Consider the following 20,658-nt stretch of genomic DNA (forward strand, 5'->3'; position numbering starts at 1 on the left):
CTTAAGGTATCGTATTTATAAAATTTGAAGAATAGGGGAAATGATGCAGAATTTTGTCTGAACTGTATGTGGGGTTACTGTTCCCAGTGGCTTGTGCTATCATCTATGAGCATAGTTTTCTTCTAAGATTATCCCTCTTTTCTGTGCTACAGTGGCAAAATTCGAGACCTTTGTGTTTTAAAGTCTGATGCTGTTATGTGACACGTTTTGCCTTTAAAAAGCATTTGTAAAACAGTGTTGTAGCAGATAGCTCCAGCAGTTTCAGGCCAATAAGTTATCTAAGGACAGAAGTTCATTGTTACATAATTAAATTTAATGCTGTGAGGTGGAAAATTTGAATGCATGAGAAACCCTCAAGCTACATGGTTGACAAGCTGTGTCGTTTGTGTGCAATGGCTTTGTTTTTGAAGAATGGAGAATGTTTATACATTACAGTAACAATTTTAGTTCAGTTTCTGATAGAGGCAGTTCTCAAGGAAAAGGATAGATAAAGCTCCCCTTCTTATACTTGAAAACAGTTTATTGAAATGTTTATTATTATTATGTTTTTAATAGGTGGATATTTATAAGGTAGTTATGTGATGATGAAAATGATTGGATGGTGGTTTTTAATATAGAAGTTATTAATATATTTTTATTTCCTATATGTTTCCCCTCTGGGTAGGTAGAATATCAGATTTTTTTTTAACACTAGTAGTGTGTCCTATATCTGAGGGTACTCGCTGATGCAGAAAATAGTTCTTTCTGTTGTGGCTCTGCAAGACTGTCAACTTAAAGGCTGTTCAGGCACATACATTCTAAGACTGCTTTCATCTCATTTATAAAGCCTAAGATGGAAGACAGTATTAGAAAGATTAGGGGAGCATTTTGATATGTGATGTGAGACTTGACTCCTGGGTTTTAAACTGGAAGAATCTTCAAGTGATCTCATTCAAAATAGTCATGTCAGTCCTCGTGGGTTATTTTGTTTTTGTGGATGTCAGCTGCAAACTTTATTATTGAAAGGAAAAAGTTGAGATCTTACCAAAATCCTTGCTGAGTTTCACTGCTACAATTCTTCTCTGTGATTCAAGTGCACTTCCTCAACATCTCTTCAAACTTTAGTGCAGGGGGTATTCTGTGACTTTCTTCCTAGCAGAAGCAGCCTGTTACTTAACTGCTGTTTCCTCTTGTGCTATTAAATTCATGTTATACCCCACTATTTCTGTGGTATGTGGCACTTTCACCTCCTCCCAACTGCACTGTCACTTTCCTCAGAAGTTTAAAAATGCAACTTTATGACATAATGAAAATCAGAAAGGAGATGCGGTGTTACTCAGCTTGTACTTCAGCATCATCGATTATCTTACTATTTCACTTACTACTTAGCCTTGTACAGACTGGTTTCTTTGTGAAGAATATTGGTATTTAATATGTGATTTGTTCCTGATCCCAACTGGAATTGTTACTGAGTGTTCAAAAACTTAGTTCAGTGTTATTTTTGTCTGTTTACCAGAACTGCAAAAAAATTAGATGGCTCAGCTTCATTGTGGCTTACAGTCTCAAGGTAGAAGTACTCTTTTAAGCAACCTCAACAGTGCCAGGCTATGTAACAGAATGGAAAAAAGCCTGGCAGTTCTTTTAGGAGCCTCCTGTTATTCCTGGTTTGCATATAAAGTGAAATGAGAATTGGAGTGTCACAGCAAGTTTGTGAGGTTGGAAGGACTGCAGTGCACAAGTCTTAGAAGAGGAAAGACAGTTACGGTGAGAGACTGGAATAACAAAAGGGAAAAAGAAAACAAACCAAATCGAAGAGATCCAAAAGCTTAGTGCAATCTCCAGTGGTATAAGGCCACGTGTGTTTGTCAGGACCACCAGTCACTGGGTCAATTGCAAAGTGAAATGCAGATGGAGGGTGAGCCATGGCTGCGTGGATACAGTGAAACACCTTGTGGAAGAAGGATTTCCTATCACCAAAAACTGCTAACTTCTGAAGCCAATGGAATTTCACAAATTTTTTGGTTCAAAGCATTTAATGAAAATTGATATCAAGTACTGAGGCTAATGGTTTAGTTGTCTTTTAAGATCAGAGTGCTGGATAAAATGCATGGAAGTCCATCTATCCTAACAAGAAACAGCTGTGTTAAAGTGAGAAAATGCAACTCAGAGAACGTTGACTTGTTTGGTCTTGGAAGAAATGCATAATATTGTGGATACAGCTAAGACTGTATTTTAAAGTCTTTAAAAAAAAAAAAGGGTTGTGTGGGAGGACGGACGTGAGATGTGAAGTTCAAGGAATGAAGGAAGAAAGCTTGTGGAGGAGAAACAATAAAGACCAATCAATATGGAAAGGCTGTGGGTGAACGTGATGAAGATAATGTACCAGAGAGTGAAGAACTGAATGAAAATTGGTTGCGGTGATGTGTTGCATGAACAGGAAAGTGGAAGGCACATTAGATTTAGATGTTCTTAAGGATTTATCTATATAGCACTGTAAACTGCAGAAAGAACAGATTGGCTAAATTGCCTTCTGTACAACTGAACACTCATTTGATAAATTCGATAGAAAGTAAGAAATGGTGCTTGATGTTTTCATGCTGCCATCTGGTTACCTCTTTTGAGTGGAGATAACAGAAATGGTGAGACAAATTTTCCTTTTTATTCTTATTGTTTACTGGTATTCATCCGGTACTTTTTTAGTGAAATGAAAGCGGTAGAAGACAAAAAAGAAATTTGTATGGAAAAAAATTCCAGTAGAAGAACAAAAGGGACTTACTTTACACTGTATGGTTTCTGCGTGAGCTGCATCAAGCTGCATACAGTGATTGCTGCTACTCCTTAGCCTTGTTCAGGAATGTCTCTGATCTACAGCACTTCTGACAGTCGGATATACCCACGCTTTACAGTCTTTTTTCTTTATATTTATTTATTATTGTTATTATCCTTACTTAATTTTGAACATGTCTTATGACTGCTCTGAGTGTCAAGCTCTGTTTGATTGTTTTTTTCCTTCTGCCTCTGTCTAATGTGTATACTTAATGGTGGTGGTAGAGAGGATATTCCCCCTCTGCTCAATTTGCTACTTTTTTGACAGACTTGAATTAGTTAAGTCTGTTGTACCAGCACTTGTGTCCCTGATTCAACAGCCAGAGTTCAGACATTCAGTGTTCTTGTATAGGTAGTAAGCTGAGCCTTCACAAGGCTCAAGCTGAGATGCTTGTGAGAATGTTTGGAGTGGTTATGTGAAGATGTTTGCTGTTCATTTCGATATGGCTAAGCTTACAGTAGTAACTTCAGTGCAAATAGTTGGGTCAGTTGTCTTGATTGATAACAGACAAATGCAACTTGAACTCTGTTGATTTTCATTTATTTTAGAAAATTGCCATCTTGTCCATCAGTCCTCGTCATCCCGTCCATCATACATATTGTAGAGTGTTATGGTTGCATCAGAAAGCTATCCACACCATTTTTTTCTTCTTTAGGTACAACAATGAGCTAGCTGCTGCTGCTTGAAAGCCTTCTAAACCCATTTCAGTTTCTCTTTTAATTAGATCGAGTAGCCTCAGTTTTTGTGTGTTACTAGCTGCCACATCTGTGGGCAAATATTTGTATTCTTACATTGCCTATTTATTTGCTAATGTACAGATCCTCATGAAAACTTTAGTACTCAAGACATCATGTGGATTTTGAATGCACCCGGGAAGATTTTGATTCCATAAATGAAATGTTAATATGGTAACCTGAAATAGATGTAGTCCTGTTTCCACTTATTTCATGGAATTTAAAAGGGCATCTGTTTTCATTTTCTTCAAATCAGCTCACTTGCATTACAAAAGATAAGTACCACTTGGCATGATTGGACTCAAAAATAGTTACTAAAATAATAACTTTATAATAATGGTTGAAATTGTTAACGCTTGCAGTGGGAGAAATGGGTGCTTTCCCTCAGCAAACTGAAACATAAATGAAAGCTGCCTGCAAATGTGTAGCCTTAAAAATGTGAGAGTATTTAAGTATTGCTGGTTCACTTATTACCTCATTTTTAATAGCTTTATCTTATTGACTGAAACCTAAACAGTCAGATTCGTTTACTTTCTTCAAGGTGTGCATTTGACTATTGCTTGGTATGAATGGAAGCAAATATGAAAGAGGAATAGAACTGGGAAGGAACGAGGGTATGGTGAGAATACATTTGTATCTATATGCACACGTGCACATGTGCATATGTAAAAACAATATAGATAAATTATCTGGGTGTTTGTTAAGAGTTGGCTGGCTACAACTATGTTTAAATAGCCTAAAGAAATTTTTTTAAAGAAAAATGGAATGGCATATCAGCTTCTTTCTGAAACTGATCTGCTGCTCAAATTTTTGGTTGAACTGTATGTGTCTTCCACTACCTACACTTCGCTAAAGCATCAAAGTAACATGTTTGAGAAAAGATCCAAAGACCTTTTCAAAGAAAAGAAGTAAACATTCTGAAGACCTTATATTTGTAATGTACAACAGATCATTCCAACTGAGACTACAGCAAATGAATGTCTTTCTGTACCAGAAGGCCCTAATAACTTTTGCATCTCTAAATCCTATTAACACTAACACATGTAATGAAACTACTGCACATGGGCTGATGAATGTTGTATGTTAACTTGCTTATAAAATGGTTTATTTGGGAAAATATTTTTCCTTTTAGCTACCCAAGGTAATAACTGCCATGAAAAAGATGACTAAGAAGAAAATATTGAGGCTTTAAAAGAGGAAAAAAAAAAAATAAAAAAAAAATCCCAAATCAGTTTCTGTGTTATTATAATTTATTTTTTTTTCTTTTTTTTCTCCATTTCTGCTTGCCCAGTCTTGCAGTGATCTAACAGACATTTCAGAGATACGTGGTTTAGGTCAGACCTAGCCACTTTTAACCATTGCATTGAAGCAGGAAAAATGATTAGAGAAATTGGGGGGTTGAGTGAAGAAAGTAGTACCAATTTTCATTTCATTGGCACAAATCATGAGGCTTAAGAGTCTAAATAATTATTATTGGAAGTGTCAGGTAAGAGTCATGGCACAGAAGGAATGGGGAGAAAGAGACGGAAGTTGTGCAGGGAGTGAGAGAGACCATGAGGAGGTGGTAAATGGAGAGCTAATTTCTTAACATTACTTCAGTTTTTTGAACACTGAACTATATTTATTTTTTAGAAAGCTTTTTTATTTGACACAGTATAGTTATATCTGACCACAACTGACACGTTAAGAGGTTTTCCCTTTTTCAGTGGCACTTTTTCACGTTTCCAATTTGCACCTAAACCATTTTGTAAGTGTTGCTTACTGGTTGTAGCATGTATTGCGCTGGTTCTTGCATCGTGTGGTGTGAATTTGTAAAAAGTTTTAAAGGTTGTGACAGACTTTCTAGCCTGCCCAGCACTCCACATGTTTTGATTCTGATGGTTGTAAGTGTTCATAAGTTTATAAATTATTAGTTTGATATTTTCCATGCTGTATTATGAGATTTTTTGCACAGTATTCATGATTTCTCAAAGTGTTCTGTGAAGACGGTTGTCATAGGAAAATATTTGAATCTGCATGCCGTTATTTACTGTATCCAGTTTGAAAGGACTCCATTAACAGTGTTGAAAAGACTGTATTAGAACATGATATAATGACATCCAGTGGGAAATTAATAAGAACAATGACTTTGTGTTATCACATTTTGGTAGTGAGAGAAACCTAAGCCAACAAAAATGGCTCAAGGAGGAATTCATTTAACAGTTCTTCAGATGCTGGGCCATGATGAGCTTTCTCCTGTACAGGTCCCGGAAACATTTCTCAGCCTCAGCTGAACCTGTGTTTATTTAACTTTATACTGTGGTATTCCTTCCTGCTTCTGAATTTGTCAATAAAATCTGTTTTTATTTAAGGCAACTTGTGTACGTTTTGGACTAAAAGCCAATCAAACAAAAATGGAACCAATCCAGCAAGTCTTCCTCTCCTTTTTCTGCTGGGGAGTGGATAGGAGTGAGGCAATTAGTGGTTTTGTGGCCAGGCAGTTTGTGGGAGAAGTTTATGGCACTCTCCAAGGACATGACCACAGAAACTCCCTGGAGTCACTATCAGGAAAGGGAAAAAATAATGACAGAAATATTGACAGTGTTGTTATGAAGAAAAATATACATCTGCAGTCTGGCTTTTGTCTGAGTTAAACCTGGCTTTCTAGTATGAAACATCAGGGTCTTGTTAGAAGCAGGAAAGGTGTCATCAATGTGCTGTTTAGTTACCTCACGTCTTCACTTTTCATATAAGTTATGGCTTCTACTTTTCCCTTGTTACACTTGTGATGAGCAGTTAGTCCTACTCTACTCCCTGGTGCACAGGCACTAGTAGCAGGTGTTCTCTGCCCAGAGGCTGCCCTGCCTCTTTGGATACGGCCACAGGAGAGGAGGATGTGATGCCCAGGCAGAGTTAAGCCTCACTTATAGAGAATGCTGTGTTGGCTAAATGAGTTTTGGATCTGGTTAGGAAGGCAGCTTGTTCTTCTCCAGCAGTGTTCCTTTAGACAGTGAGACTAAGGAAGAAGGAAAAAGCACCACTTTGAAAATGACGTTCTTCCCTACTTGTGTTTTGATTTGGGACAGGCCTGTAAATAGGAATTGTCCTTTCTAGGGCATACTTGTTCTTTCAGTTTCCCTGTATTTGCACCATTTCCTGAATCTTGCCATAGTCTTGCCTCACTAATGTCTGTAATGGAACAGTTCCATGTTGGTCCCTGCTCTTTGATCTTCTGCACTAATATTTTCACCCATCAAATGTTTTTGTTTTTTTCTCCCAACTATTATAGACTGCAAGAACTCTGGAAGTGTTGAGTTGCATTCTTTATTTTCTAGAAAGGAATTTAAAGTAATTTATTGTACTGTTTTATCTCAGAATATTTTTTTTGCCACTTCTACTTTTTTTTTTTTTTCTGTTGCTTTGTGAGTGACTCCATAACAGAAACCCACTTAGCAAATGGAGGATAACAAAATAAGCAAGCTTCACTTTGTCATCAAAGGGCAAACTAGCTAAGCCCAGGTGTTTTCTCTAGTGTTTTAGAGTATTCTTAAGTTTTCATGTTGATGATAATATCTAAAGTAATGCCTTAAGTTTATGTACTACTAAAAAAGTGAAAAAAAACCATAGATGAGTCACTGTGAGTCACTGTTGACAAGGTTGTTAAAATGTATTAGGAGTACAGTATAACCTGTCAAACTTTGTATGAATTTGAAGCTTCTTTTCTTTGTAGTGCCTTTAAATAACTTAAATATTTTCCCACTTCTATTTTCTTTTGTTGTTGTCGTCTTACGAACTCTTTATTGGAAGCTGTGCATTAGCACAAAAAATATTCAGTTGTACTATACTGACTTTGTACATTCTAGTAATGTACACAAGTTTTAAAATGTATGATTATCTACTGTGTATTCCATTGCATAAGGTGCCTTCTTTTCCATTTATAAATGGCATTATGCAGTTTAGTGTATATTCTGACTACTAAACTACGTAAAAATTGATATGATAATAGAATTCAGACCAGTTACTTAACGAAAAGATAAAATCTCATTTGGTGGTCACTGTCAACTTCACTGTAAGATTAAATGAGTACAGAAACTAATCTAGGTATGAATTACTACAAAGACTTTTACCTGTAGAAGAGTATTTGATTAATAAAAACTATTTCATTTGAAATTCTCTCTTCTACAATTGGTGTTAGCTCCTACATTACTCTGGTGTATCTGACAGTTATTGCTGTGTATCAGCCATCACTTTGTTTTTACATAGTACATTTTCACATCACCTTATACACAGGAAAAAAAGAGAAAAAGAAAAAACAAACAAAAAAAACAAACAAAAAAAAAACCAAAACAATTGGAGTTAGACATTTTTGTCCACTAAAAATTAACTCACAAATGCCTAAAAACCAAGAAATTTGTAAGGGGAAGCACATTACATTTGTGCATTGGAAACAGTAAAATAACAGTCCCGTAAGATTTCTTTGAAACTGCATTATTGCTACAAGTTAGGTATTATAGATTATACAGATTGAAACATTATAGTCTGCCAGTGCATTCATTACTTAAGGAAAAAGAACAGTATTACAGTGACAAAATACTACAAGAAGCAAGGCAAATTGGAAGCATGTTGGAGGCTGCTCTCATGTAAGATAAAGGACGGAAGAATTAATAAGCATAGTAAAACTACAGACTGTGAAAATGCACAGCAGTACATCACTGTATATTATACTGCTTTCTGTGGAATTTATAGTGGCAAGTGAAATTGTTAAAAGTATTTTCAGTCAGTGCAGATGGGTAAAGAGATTAAATTGTCTTATAAAGATGCAGATACTGGAGCTATACAGAAACTACTTCTGCTAATGATTATCATGTATGCCTAGAAATAATTGAGTGGAGGCAGCATAAAGGAGGAATTGTTTTGTTTATCACGCCATATTACACATCCGAGCTTTTGACCTTGATTGTTTCCTGTAATAAGCCTTGGCAAAGTGTTACGAAGAAACTCTGGAATAAAAGGCTGATGGACAGATAATCAGGTGTTTACACTACAGGGTGTTTACAAGGCCTTACTGTATAGCATTGTCAGTTGATTGAACCTTTTCAAATGGGTCATAGAAGAAGCAAAATATAGCATTAGTAAGGCACTTGCTGTCAGAAAGGATGAGTGTACAAGACAATTTAGAACTATAATTCTTAAATAAGAGGGAGAGACTTCTATGGTTTCAGTGGTTGTGAAAATCAAGATGACGTACATGTAGTGATGAACTATGCAACACCAACTGCTTGTTAAAGGTAAGAAAACAGTAGTAAATTCTGTCTTCTTTGTAGTTTTAAAGTCACAGAAATACTTTAAAGGGTTTTACTACAGTTCACACTGAATGTTGGTGGTTTTTTTTGGCAACTTTATCTCTGATATAGAATTCATCTTCTGCATAAAAACATACCTCTTAGTAATTTTGGAATTGCTTTAATTTTACATTCATTACAATTTTATTTAGTGGTTACAGTTCTGTTTTTTTGAGTTCTTTCTGTTTAGCTGTTAATATGACAACTCTTAGTTCCTGTTCTGGAGACACTCACTGAGTTTGTGCCAGTGTTGTTGGTCATAATTTTACCCAGTTTTCATTCTCTCTGTTTATTTAATGTTTACATCTAAGTAAGAGTCACTTAGTCGTCAAGGATGTTTTTTCATTATATTGTTTTATAATGGCCAACTTAGCATATTACAAAAGTTTATGGATGATAGATGTAGAGTTTTTTTTCCCACAAGATGGAGAATGTCGGTTAGCAGCAGCAAAGATTTCCTGTACCCTGGGGTACACAGGCCAGCTTAGTGTAGCTGCAACTTATACCCTGGTTCCTACAACTTACTGTGTTGATATATCAGTATTGATAAAACTTTGTGGTATGTAACAGCTGGAGAGTGCTTAAAAATGCTTCTAAAATTAAAAATGGAAACAACAACAAAAAAAACTGTAATGTGCCTGTCCTGGTAATTGCAGCTGGGTAAAGAATAACAGTTGGTTGTCATAAGATGAATTTATGGATAACATTTAGATTTTTAACCAACAAACGTTTTTATCTGTAAATAGTCCATTTTTACCTGTAGTCTTATTTTAATTTCGTGTGTTGTTAGACGCCATAAAATAGAACAGACTGGTAAATGCAAAAGTGATGTTGTAATGGTTTCTTTTGACTCATAGTGGTTGTTGTTGTTGTTTAGGAAGCCAGAATTGACTGACTCTGCCTCTCTGCTAGAGACCTTCAAGTTCCTCGAAAATGCAGCTGCAGACTTTAGTGATGAAGAAGATGAGGAAGATATTGAAGGAAGAGAGAAAACAATCATTGATAGCGCAACAGTGAGTGGAAAAAATAATTGAAAAAGTTACGAAGAACAGAAAAAGTGAGATTAATGAGATGCCTATATGCAAAGTATATGACTGTGTATGTACACGTGCAAATCATTAATGCATCTTTATGATGGTCTGTCCAAGCATGTGTGCACAGGAGCAGTTCATGCATACAAGTTGAGCTTTGCTATCTGTCTTGCTGGAAGTTTGCAGTGACATACTTTGGACTTCTACTTTATACCAACTAGTAGTTTTGATATATGTTCAATGCAGTTTTTAAAGTACCAGATATCTTTATTATTATTTTCTAAATTTTTTCAGTGCGTTTTATATTTAAAGTGACTTGTAGAATTTTCTGCTTGTAGGGTTCAGGACTGAAATACCACCTTTGATTTAAGTGAGTTGTTGAAGAAAGAAAAAGTGTAACTAGAAATTTTTTAAAATGTGGTTTATAAACTTGTTTGTTTGTGTATTCAGTCAATGCCTGACTCCATTCCTCATGATGTGTACTTTGCAACGTGATTTGGTCAAATGATCATATTAAGTACATACATGCAAATTATACTCAATTTTATCCTTTTCTTTTTGGAATGAATACTTATTAATTGAACTGTGCTTCCAAAAAGTTGAAAAAGATATAACTTAACATGGATGCGATCATTTTTATGATCAACTGTAAGAATGAACTCTTAGAGTTGTAAAGGTTTTTTCAAAGAGGATCTTGTAGTTGGTGGGCTGTGAACTAATGTCTGAGACAATGTTGAGGTTCCAAGTCAAAAATGCAGTTTAAACATGAAGTATTGTGTATAAATAACTAATGTCTGCGGACATGTTAAAATGAAATGATTTTTGCCAAACCTATGCAAATTAGTGCTTTCCTTAGGTATTTTTCTAGGCTAATCTTGTAGTTTTTTAGAGCGATTTCAGAGGTGAGCTGGGTTATTTTCAGGATAGAAGAACCAATTTGGCTTTGCTGAAGTTCTTCCTATGGCATTGTGTTGGGGTATTTTGTTCTTTGTGTATTTAGGTAGTTTTTCTTTTTCTTTTTCTTTTTTTTTTATCTCTATCAAAAGAAAGTTTGTACTTTTCTGGCATTTAAAAGACTGATAATCATATACATCATTGTAGATTCATTATCAAGTGATTGAATATTGATAGTTACAGGAAGTAATTATACAGGTGATTTTCATTTTTACTTTGAAATTTGAAGGAAACCTTTATGTTAATTTTAGGTTTATCAATTTCTTCCTGCTTCTTAAATTTCCTGTTAGAATTTTGTATAGAAGGCAGTACTGACAGATATAAACATCATGCCGTCTAATTCAGTTTTTTCTTTCCTTCCTCATATTTCAGATTGTAAGGAAAAGAGTGCTGTCTGACAGTAGTGAAGACAGAGATACAGAAGAAGCTCTGAAAGAATTTGACTTTTTGGTTACATCAGATGAAGGTGATGGGGAATCAAGAAGTTCAGGAGATGGAACAGACTGGGGTAAGGAAATGGAATGGAATGTATCAGGTGAAAGAAAATGCACTAAGAGTATGTGGTAATTTGTTGATTGTGGTCTCTGTCGTAATAGGAATGCCTTTTGAATGTTCATATAGTAAATTCCTTCATTGCCAGATTGAGATTCTTGTGACATGATTTTCTCATTTTTGTTTATACTGCTTGTATGTGAGGGTTCATTATGTCTTTGTTCTTTTTTTAGTAATAGGGCAGATAGAACTTCAGTTCTATGAGTGGAATCTCAGTGTGATTTTTCCAATGCCCCTTTTGAATGAAGGACTCTGATACAGATGTCTTTTACAATTCCAAACATTCTTTGCTTTCTCCAGCTTTGACATGAAATGTAATGCATTTCAAACAACTGAACTAGTTGAAATCTATTTATAGATTTGGAAAACGATTCATTCTGTTTCTCAATTTTCTGTTACAAATTATTAAAAGTGTGTACGTTCAACACCTCAGTCATCAAGTGAAATTTGACAAACTGTTCTCTATGTCCTCAAAGTTCATGTCCTGCAACCGAAAGTGCCAGGATCCACTTTATCTTGCTTTATACAATGCACAGGGAAGAGAAGAAGGAAGAGAACTGACTGAATGTTTTTATGAGTGGTTGTTTCCTCCTTAAGCTTCTCAGTAAAGTTTTACACATCAATGAGGACAGATTGGAAATATGGAAGATGAATGGGAGATAATTAATCTTTATAATGGCACTGAAACATTGATAGAAACTGACCATGGCAGCAGTGGCTCTCACATGAGCTAACAGTTCTGAGATACTGTATTTCAGTGAAGTTATTAGCTTGTAGTTGCACTCCAAATTACTGTTCAGTAGTAGGTAACCTCTTTTCTGAGAGAGTACATCTCAGTTTTTTTAGATACGGAAGTCAGCATTCTGATGACCAAGCAAATTTAGGAATGGGGCTCTTTTTTATCTTAAATTGTTTTATTAAGTTGTTCTGATATTTCTTCTCTCCATTATTAAAAGTCCATCTATCCAACAATGCTTGAAAAATGTTCCTACTGCTTGTGTCACTGTAAACTTTGTATGCCAACAGGAGCTTTTTTGTTCTCGGATTCACACCTTGAGTTTATTTTTACTTTCATTGATAATAGCTGAGTCAAAAAATGAACAAATGTCTAACAATAAAAAAGAAATTGTCATCAGAAATAGTTCAATTTCTAAAAGTGATAGGGGATTTTCTTTGAGTTACCATCCTTCAGGGTTTTCACTTATTTTTATTTCACAGTCTCTGTCTTTCATAATAGTGGCATAATAGTGGCTTTCTTCAAGGAACTGCCTGTATGAATTGCTTATGTTTATTTCACATAAAAGAAACTGTTAAATGTAGCATAAAGCACTGTTATTGAGTATTGAGCAATACTGTGTATAGAAGCAACATAAGAAGTCCTTGCTTCATTTTTGATCCTAAACATTGCCAGTCAGTTATTGTAATCTGTAAAATGTGTTTAACTCTAAAGCTTCTCAGGAGCAGTCAGCTGATTTTTAAACTAAGTACAGTAGTTCAAGATCTGCTTGTGAAGTTGAAGAGAACATGTGGGACATATAGGAACCATCTGGGGACAGTCTGTAGAAAGTAAAATTTTAAAATAGTTTCCTGGAAAAAGCAATTTGAAAGAGGTTGAAAGTGGGATTTTATTCATCATTAGGTATATTGAAATGTTTCTGTAGCTTTTTCTAAGACTAATAACTGTCCCAAGGTATTGTTAAGTGAATGTTACTTAAATTTTTTGAACAGCTGTGTATCTGGTTATAGAAATTAGGCATGTGAAATTTTATCTCAATTTCTTGTAAAGAAAACTGAGCAAATAGAAGTGGAATGGGAGTAGCAGTTTCATAGGTTTCATGAGCTTGGTACTATTTCTGTCTGTTTGAAATAAGACAAGTACAGCAGATGTTACCTCCTTCAGTTGGAGATCACTTGGTGACATGACTGAAAAAGGATGTTTCATTTGTTTCACTTTGTTTAGAAAAGGAAGACCAGTGTCTCATGCCTGAAGCCTGGAATGTCGACCAGGGAGTAATAACCAAACTCAAGGAACAATACAAAAAGGAGCGCAAGGGAAAAAAGGGGGTGAAGAGTAAGTGGAAAACATTGCACTTTAAAATCATAAATCCTACATCTTTCACACCCTTAATTCTATCTCTCTCTCAATGTTTTCCTAAAATTACTTACTCTGTTACTTTGCTGCTCCTGACTGCTTTCCTGTTCACCAGTTTTCAGGGGTTGAAATTAATGATAGTCAATCAAGTTACCTGATAAGTAGTTGGATTAGATACAGTTTCTTCCAAACAGGCGTTGGATTAATTAAAAATTCTTGCAGAAATGTAAATTAAAAAATGCATTGGTTTAGTACTTTACACTTTAATATAGAAAATTTCATAACCCCGTCTTAGCTGAAAACATTCCAGTTTCACAGGAGGAATAAAAGTCTGGTGTGCAAATTGATCAACCAAATGGAAGCTGTCTTGAGTATCGTGTTAGATGACAGGAAAAAGCAGGTTAATTTCTACCCCTGTTTATACTTAACATTCATGACATAAAAGTCATACTGTCATCATAATTTGTTCTGCAGGGCTCGAAATAGAAAGCAACTCTAACCATCCATTTATTTGTAAATCATGGTATTTATATCATGGTATTATATTTTGTTGGACTAATCTTTAAAAACAGTGGATATTTTTATCCAAACAAAAAACTGTGATCAGTATCTGAAATATAGTTTCTAGCCCTGTATTATAATTTTTCTTGAAACGCATATCCATTTTGTAAAACAATGTTTTTCTTAACTATGAATTGAAACATTTTAAACTCAGATGAAGCGTTTAAAATAAAACACTGTATGCATAGCTTTACTTCAAGCATCTAACCATACTGAGAATTCATGTGCAAATGATGTAAGTTAGTAATACTGCATGTAGTCCAGGAAGAAATGGGAGATGTTTCTCTATGTTGGAAGATGCTTATAAATCCCGGTGATACTTCCAAAAAGATATGTATAATGATAGAAAGGTGCCAGACCCTCGTATCACTGTTAGAGGCTGACTGGTGTTAGATTTTGTATTGATGTGATGAGCTGCTTATTGCTCCATGGTAGGTTACGTTGCTGAGATAGATCAATTTTAACCAAATTCACAGAATAAACTTTTTAAAGTTAACCATTACCATACTTCAGATTTCTTGGATATTTTTGTCACCTTTGGAATCATTTGAGTTACTGGAATTTGCAAGTCTAGTAAGAAGTTGAGTTGGACAACCAGAGTGCTTGTGATTCATAAAATTGTTTTTAAATATCTTTATGGTCAAGGTAGAGAGGGTGTACCAATATGTGACTTCAGAAAACCTGGTATTTTTAATTTGCTTGTTGTTGTGTTTTTTTTTTAATACATGGATGTGTTATATTATGTCAGGGCAAATAGTTGTAGGGTTAAGCTAGCATAAATGATTTAATCAAATGATGGAAGTTATATTCTTGAACAACTATTGAGTACTTACTTTGTTTTGGTAACAAAACTGAAATTTAACTGCATACAGATGTAGATATTACTGGAAATCGTTCTCTTCATTTATGAGACAAATTTCTGATGTATGGCAGTGCTTAGTCATCCAGTGTTCCTTCATAAGGAAAACTACTCAGAACATTTATAGTATCTTTTTTGGATTGACTTAATTGCTTTGATCTTGGGAGACCAAATGGTTTATTGCAGAACAGAAATAAAGCATCTTTCCGTGAGCAAACCATAGGTGGGTAGGCATCAGTGCAGAAAAATTAGGAAGTCACAGTCATTTTCAGCTATTTGTTACATTGCACGTGGTGAAGAAGAATGTGAGGAAGGAAGTGTGGGGAAGAAAAAGGGACTAAATATCTTGACATTAAATTATAAAACAAAGCTAAGCTAAAAAAAGCTTGTTACTGTAACTTAAGCTTCATCCCAAATCATGTTTAGATGACAAACTGCTATCAACTATAATATTGTTTATATAAATCAAATGCTGTAGTGAAGCAATCTTGCAAAATCCTACTTAGTGTTACCTCAATCAAATAATATTTTTGTAACTAATGAGTTAAACACAATTTAGTCAATTAACTATCATTATGGTTAGGGTGGACAAAGTGGAGTTTGCAATTACATTAGTAAACTTATGATTTTGCAAGGCTGTAGCAAACACTCCTGTGAAGTAATAAGAGCATACATATATTAAAGTACACTTCTGTGTTAAAGCTGCTTGAAAATAGCTGTATTATTGCTGGTCTAGGAAAAAAAAAACAAAACATAATGGACTATGGGTAAGACATTTTCCCATTCTTAATTAAACTTACAACAGGAAAAACTACCGAAGATATGTTTCAGCCTCAATCCTATATAAAACAGTCAAAACAGGGATGTGGGAAAATGATGGAGCAAAGTGCGGGTAAGTGTCAAGAAGGGCATGGGTCTTCACCATATATAGCTTCAGGAAGTAGGCCAGTAAATCCGGTTGTATTTATATTTTAATGCAGTTATATTTCTTTAGATTATGTAATTCCACAGTCCTACACTACTGCACAAATAAGTTGAAAATACTTGTCTTATGATAAGAATATGCTGCACAAAGAACCCGATGCACAAATATTGAAATATTCACAAATGCTATCAATTGTTTTGGAAAAATGAATAATATAGTCATTGTTACTGTGATTCAGTTGGAGGCATTCTTCATCATTCCATGCAGCTGGCAGTACGAATGTGTAAATGTGGGGAAAGCTGTGCATTCACAATTCTTGGTTGCTTCTATCACTTTCTTTTCAATAAATTCATTTCACGCTGGGTAATTCGTTATTACTGCAAATAGGTGCTCATTTTTGTGTATGTGTGATAACATTTTAATGCAGGGTAGGATCCTTTGTTGCATGTGCTGCTACGCTGCATCTGATGTAATAAGTAACGCTACTATGAATTATCCATAAACTATTTTTTGTTTGTTTGTTTGTTTCTGGTTAGGGCCCAACAGGTCAAAGCTACAAGATATGCTTGCAAACTTGAGAGATGTTGATGATCTCCCTTCATTACAGCCATCTGTTGCACCTTCTTCTAGGCCCAGTAGCTCAAGGCTCATTGAACATGAGATAAACAGGACAGATGAAGGTAAATATTAAAAATGTGCCTACACTTTCGTAAAGGGTAAATGTTTATAGTTACTTTTGCTTTAAGAGTATCCTCTAATCCACAAATATTGATTCAGTATTATGAGTTCTGTCTAAATGCAATAATATATTTGTTCCCTCCAGTTATTAGGAAGATAAAGATAACAACCTAAGTAAAACCCTGGCTGAATACTTTTCAGCATGGTGGAAAAAATTTACTTGGCATTTGGTGGCTTGTAATATGAGATTCTTAAGTTACTTGCTTGTATGGAGAGCCATGCGTCTTTGCAGCGTAGCATGTGATTTCCTTTATTAGTATTGCCTCTATAAGTTGCTAAATTGTGTATTTGATTCAACATTTGAACTGCTGGAATACACAGCATAATAAATGTATTAGGATATATAAACTTGTAAAAGATCATATCATGTTATTTATTTAGATGGTAAATATGTATTTAGAAAAATGAGAAAGATGTGGTTTTGGCTTCATAGTCTTACAGTGAGTGTGAAAATGTAAGTTGTCCAAGTTATAATTAAGATGTTGAAGATGCCTTGGTGTGTGGCATAGTTACTGAAGATCTCAGTAGTTCTATTTCCTACATGCTTGGTGATTTTCTTTATGAAAGAAGGGGGTAACTTAGCAACACGTGGAGAAGTGTAGGAATTTTTTGTTGTATGCTTCCTTTCCAACTTTTCTCACATGTACTGAGAGCCATATTAGCAAAACTCTATTCTCATCTTCTTTCAGGGTTGTGTTTTTAATTCAGAGACTCAGGCTGTGATGAAAACAGAAGAGAACAGTTGACTGTTATTAGTCCAAGTTTGGTGTTCCAAGCTACTAGTTGCATATTCCTTTGTAAATTTGAGACCTATTGATATTTTTGGCGTATACTTGTTACTTTAATTCTAGTAGCTTTCCAAATTTGACATTCTGTATGCATTGAGTACTGAGCAAAGTATTACATAGTAGAGAGAATGAAGACAACAAAAGTTTAGACTTGAGTGTAATGAAGATACGAGGTGCTTGTAGTTAAAAGGTAATATCTAAGAAACTTCATCAAACAGCAGAGCTGAAGGGCTTTTATTTCTTTTTCAAAGGCTGTAGAAAGTAAACAGGACACTTTATAGAGATGTGAAGTGGAATGGAAAGATCAGGAAGATTGGGTTAGTTATGCTGAATGGCCTGGAGAGGAATTGAATAGCATCTGTACCTGATGCCTTCAGACATGGGGAAGCAGCCTGAATAAATCAGTCTGTTCACTGTAAACCATAGTTTGTTCAGTTTTAACTTATTTAGTGTAGCAATATCAATGCTAAACTACTGAGAATGAAATGGTGTTTATTTTACCTCCCTGGTAGCAACAGTATTTGCCAAAGGTTGTACTTATGATGGAACTAAAAGAGTGGTAGAAGGGTTAGGAAGTAATTTACTGCAAAACCCTTCTAAGTTCACTTATACAGTATGCAACATTGAGTAAAGTCTGTCATGTTCAGAAGCTAATACATTTTTATCTATTCAGTCTTCATTTTGTGATATATAGTTTTGGAGAGTTGTTGTAGATGGAAGTTGGTAAAGGCCCAGATTCTTTCCAGTTGTTTCACTTGATGCGGAGCCTTATGGTGACACATATGTGAACTGCACTCATAGCCTTTTATCCTTCCATTTCTGGTGAATCTGCCTATGGGTATGTTTATGATATGGTGAGTGGAGAGCTTATAGGCATGCTCTAGCAGCTGCGAATGAGTAAGATTGGGTATTGCTAGTAAAACATGGAATTCAATGCTAACTAATCTCTTTGGCGGTTGAACTGATTTTACAAGTAGCAATGAAGTACAAGAAGCTTCATTGCTTCTACCTAGCTCATTGCTAGATGAAATTGCATGTAAACAAGCCGCGCTGTAGACATGCTTTTGTATATATGTGAATACAGTGTTATGAAGGAATTCCAGCTGCTCCCACCAACTCTTGGCTATTTTTTTGTTGCTCTTTCAGAGTCTGTTTGAGGTGGGGAAGGGCCTGCTCTTTTCTGTGTTACTTTTGCATTATATATGTGTGAATGATAGCATAGCCTTTCCTGTTGTGGTTAATGACACTTAGTGTCTTGCACTTGCACACTTCAACTGTATGTATTATGGTCAGAGGATACAATTTAATGGTAAGTACAGTGATCCTTTTATTTTTTTTGCACTCAGCTACTTAGTATTTTGAAGGTGGAAAATATACTTTTATAAATCAGCATTGCATAAGCCTGTGTTTCAGGGTTTGTTTTTTGTGTGTTTGTTTGTTTTGTTTGTTTGTTTTTCTTGCAGTGGAAGCTTTAACATTCCCTCCTTCTTCAGGGAAATCTTTCATTATGGGAACAGATGAAACCCTTGAAAATGAGCTGGGTCTTGGAGAGCTGGCTGGCCTCACAGTGGCCAATGAGGCAGATTCGCTGACTTATGATGTAAGTGGTTGTTAACAGGAACTCAGTGTCTTGTCTCTACTTGATGAAGGCACATGGAAGTTACATGTGTGTAGATTCTGCAGATAACCTTTTCCTGTTAAAATTATCCTGCTGAAAGATGTAACAAATTTTTATTTGAAATATCTTTTTCTCATACGCAGCAGACTTCATTCTTGCCATGCAGGCTCTTCTTCTCTTAGATGCTTGCTGCGTCATTCAAATAGTTGAAAGTATCTGTAAATGGTGATAATGAAACAGCTGAGTACTTTTAATCCCACTGACACTGAGCGCAATTGCTAGTAACATGGCCAGCAAATTGAGTGAAATTAGCATTCTTGCTATGTGGAGCTGGTGAAACCATATGTGTATGCATATTTGGGCCACTTCTCTTCAAGCAAATTGAGGAGAAACTGGAGAACCTTTGGTGGCATATGACTGATGAAGAGATGTTAAGGGAATTGATCTTGCTTAGTTTGATATGGTGGAGGCTAAGGGATTCTCTAATAGTAGTGTATTGGAAAGATGCAAATGGAATCAAGCTTCTCTGTTGTGCCAGGTGTTAAAACAAGGAAAGAGTAAAGAAAAATATGGCGTGGGAAATTTGGGTTGGCCATTAGGGAAAAAGTATTATGTAGGGGTTGCCCATTGAAAATGTGGATTCTCTGTCCTTGCAAATGTTTAAAACTTGGATAGGAAGAAGTTAGGCTGATCTTTCCTGATGTGGGCATTAGTCTCATTTCAAGTGACAAGCTGCACCAGAGACTTTCAGCAGGCAATTTGGCCAGCACTTCTGTAGCTTTACGTTTACCATATGGCTTCCTTTTCTTTCTTTTTTTATAAGAGAATTATTTTTAAATTGCACTTACATACAATTTTGTCTGAATTTCTGATTTCTTGGTAAAAGATGCTTCAGGTATTACTTTAATAATCACCTTTGTAATCTTTCAACTTCAGATTGGTCTTGCTGTTGCATTACCTATCTCTCTCATTGTTGGTGGATTATGGATATAACTTCTGAATACTGAATATTTGGGAGGAATCGTATCCAACAGTAAATCTTGACTTTTCAGTTATCACTATCTTTGATTTTACTGTTGTAAATGATAGTAAACGATGCATGTAAACTACAGAATCACTACATTTGATACACCGATAACACATTGTGTGGCAAATTGGAGGTTTTAGGCTTTGCAGTAGGTTCTTGCTTGTTTGCCTTCAACTTTCTGCATCAGACATATTTGTAATCCTATCTGCATACCACAGCTATTTTAGGAATTTTCAAATTGTATGCATTGCATAGTTAGACACATACATAACAATTAAAGGCAAAACCAAGTCAAAGGCTTATTCTGGGGTGGACTCCTCCTCCCCACCAGCTGTGCTTTTTAAACCTCAGACTACCTCACTGTTGTATTTTAGTGGGAAGAGAAAAAGGAGGCCAGCTGCCCTGTTAGTAACTGAGTTTGGAGCTCTTGGCAGTCTTGTGAATGATGATGGGGTGACCGAACAGGCAGCACATCAGAACTAGGATCTGTCTCCACCTGCTGATCTCCTGAGTGGAACTGCCCCAGCCTGCTTCACAATTTATGAGCTAATTATAGAGTCACAGAATGCTTTGGTTTGGAAGGGACCTTTAAGTTTAAGATCATCTAGTTCCAACCTCCCTGCTACAAGCAGGGGTGCCTTCCACTAGACCA

At 35.5% G+C, this 20,658-nt stretch overlaps 1 protein-coding gene across 11 annotated transcripts in view; it reads left to right on the forward strand.

Annotated features, from left to right (window-relative positions):
- The window catches only part of STRN (striatin), a 63,158-nt gene that overhangs the window by 23,067 nt on the left and 19,433 nt on the right, over positions 1-20,658 (forward strand). For 2 of the 11 annotated variants that reach the window (XM_015857579.3, XM_085543266.1), the window contains exons 6-10: positions 9,739-9,874; positions 11,219-11,354; positions 13,359-13,469; positions 16,372-16,515; positions 18,825-18,961. In XM_015857579.3, coding sequence (XP_015713065.2) covers positions 9,739-9,874; positions 11,219-11,354; positions 13,359-13,469; positions 16,372-16,515; positions 18,825-18,961 — 664 coding nt within the window. Of the gene's footprint in view, positions 1-9,738; positions 9,960-11,218; positions 11,355-13,358; positions 13,470-15,715; positions 15,803-16,371; positions 16,516-18,034; positions 18,164-18,824; positions 18,962-20,658 lie in introns of those variants that run through there. The other 9 variants (XM_085543264.1, XM_085543267.1, XM_015857577.3 and 6 more) reach the window with 8 other exon arrangements.

Source organism: Coturnix japonica, chromosome 3 (assembly GCF_054131305.1).
Source record: "Coturnix japonica strain WE chromosome 3, WE-NBRP24, whole genome shotgun sequence".
Taxonomy (NCBI): domain Eukaryota; kingdom Metazoa; phylum Chordata; class Aves; order Galliformes; family Phasianidae; genus Coturnix; species Coturnix japonica.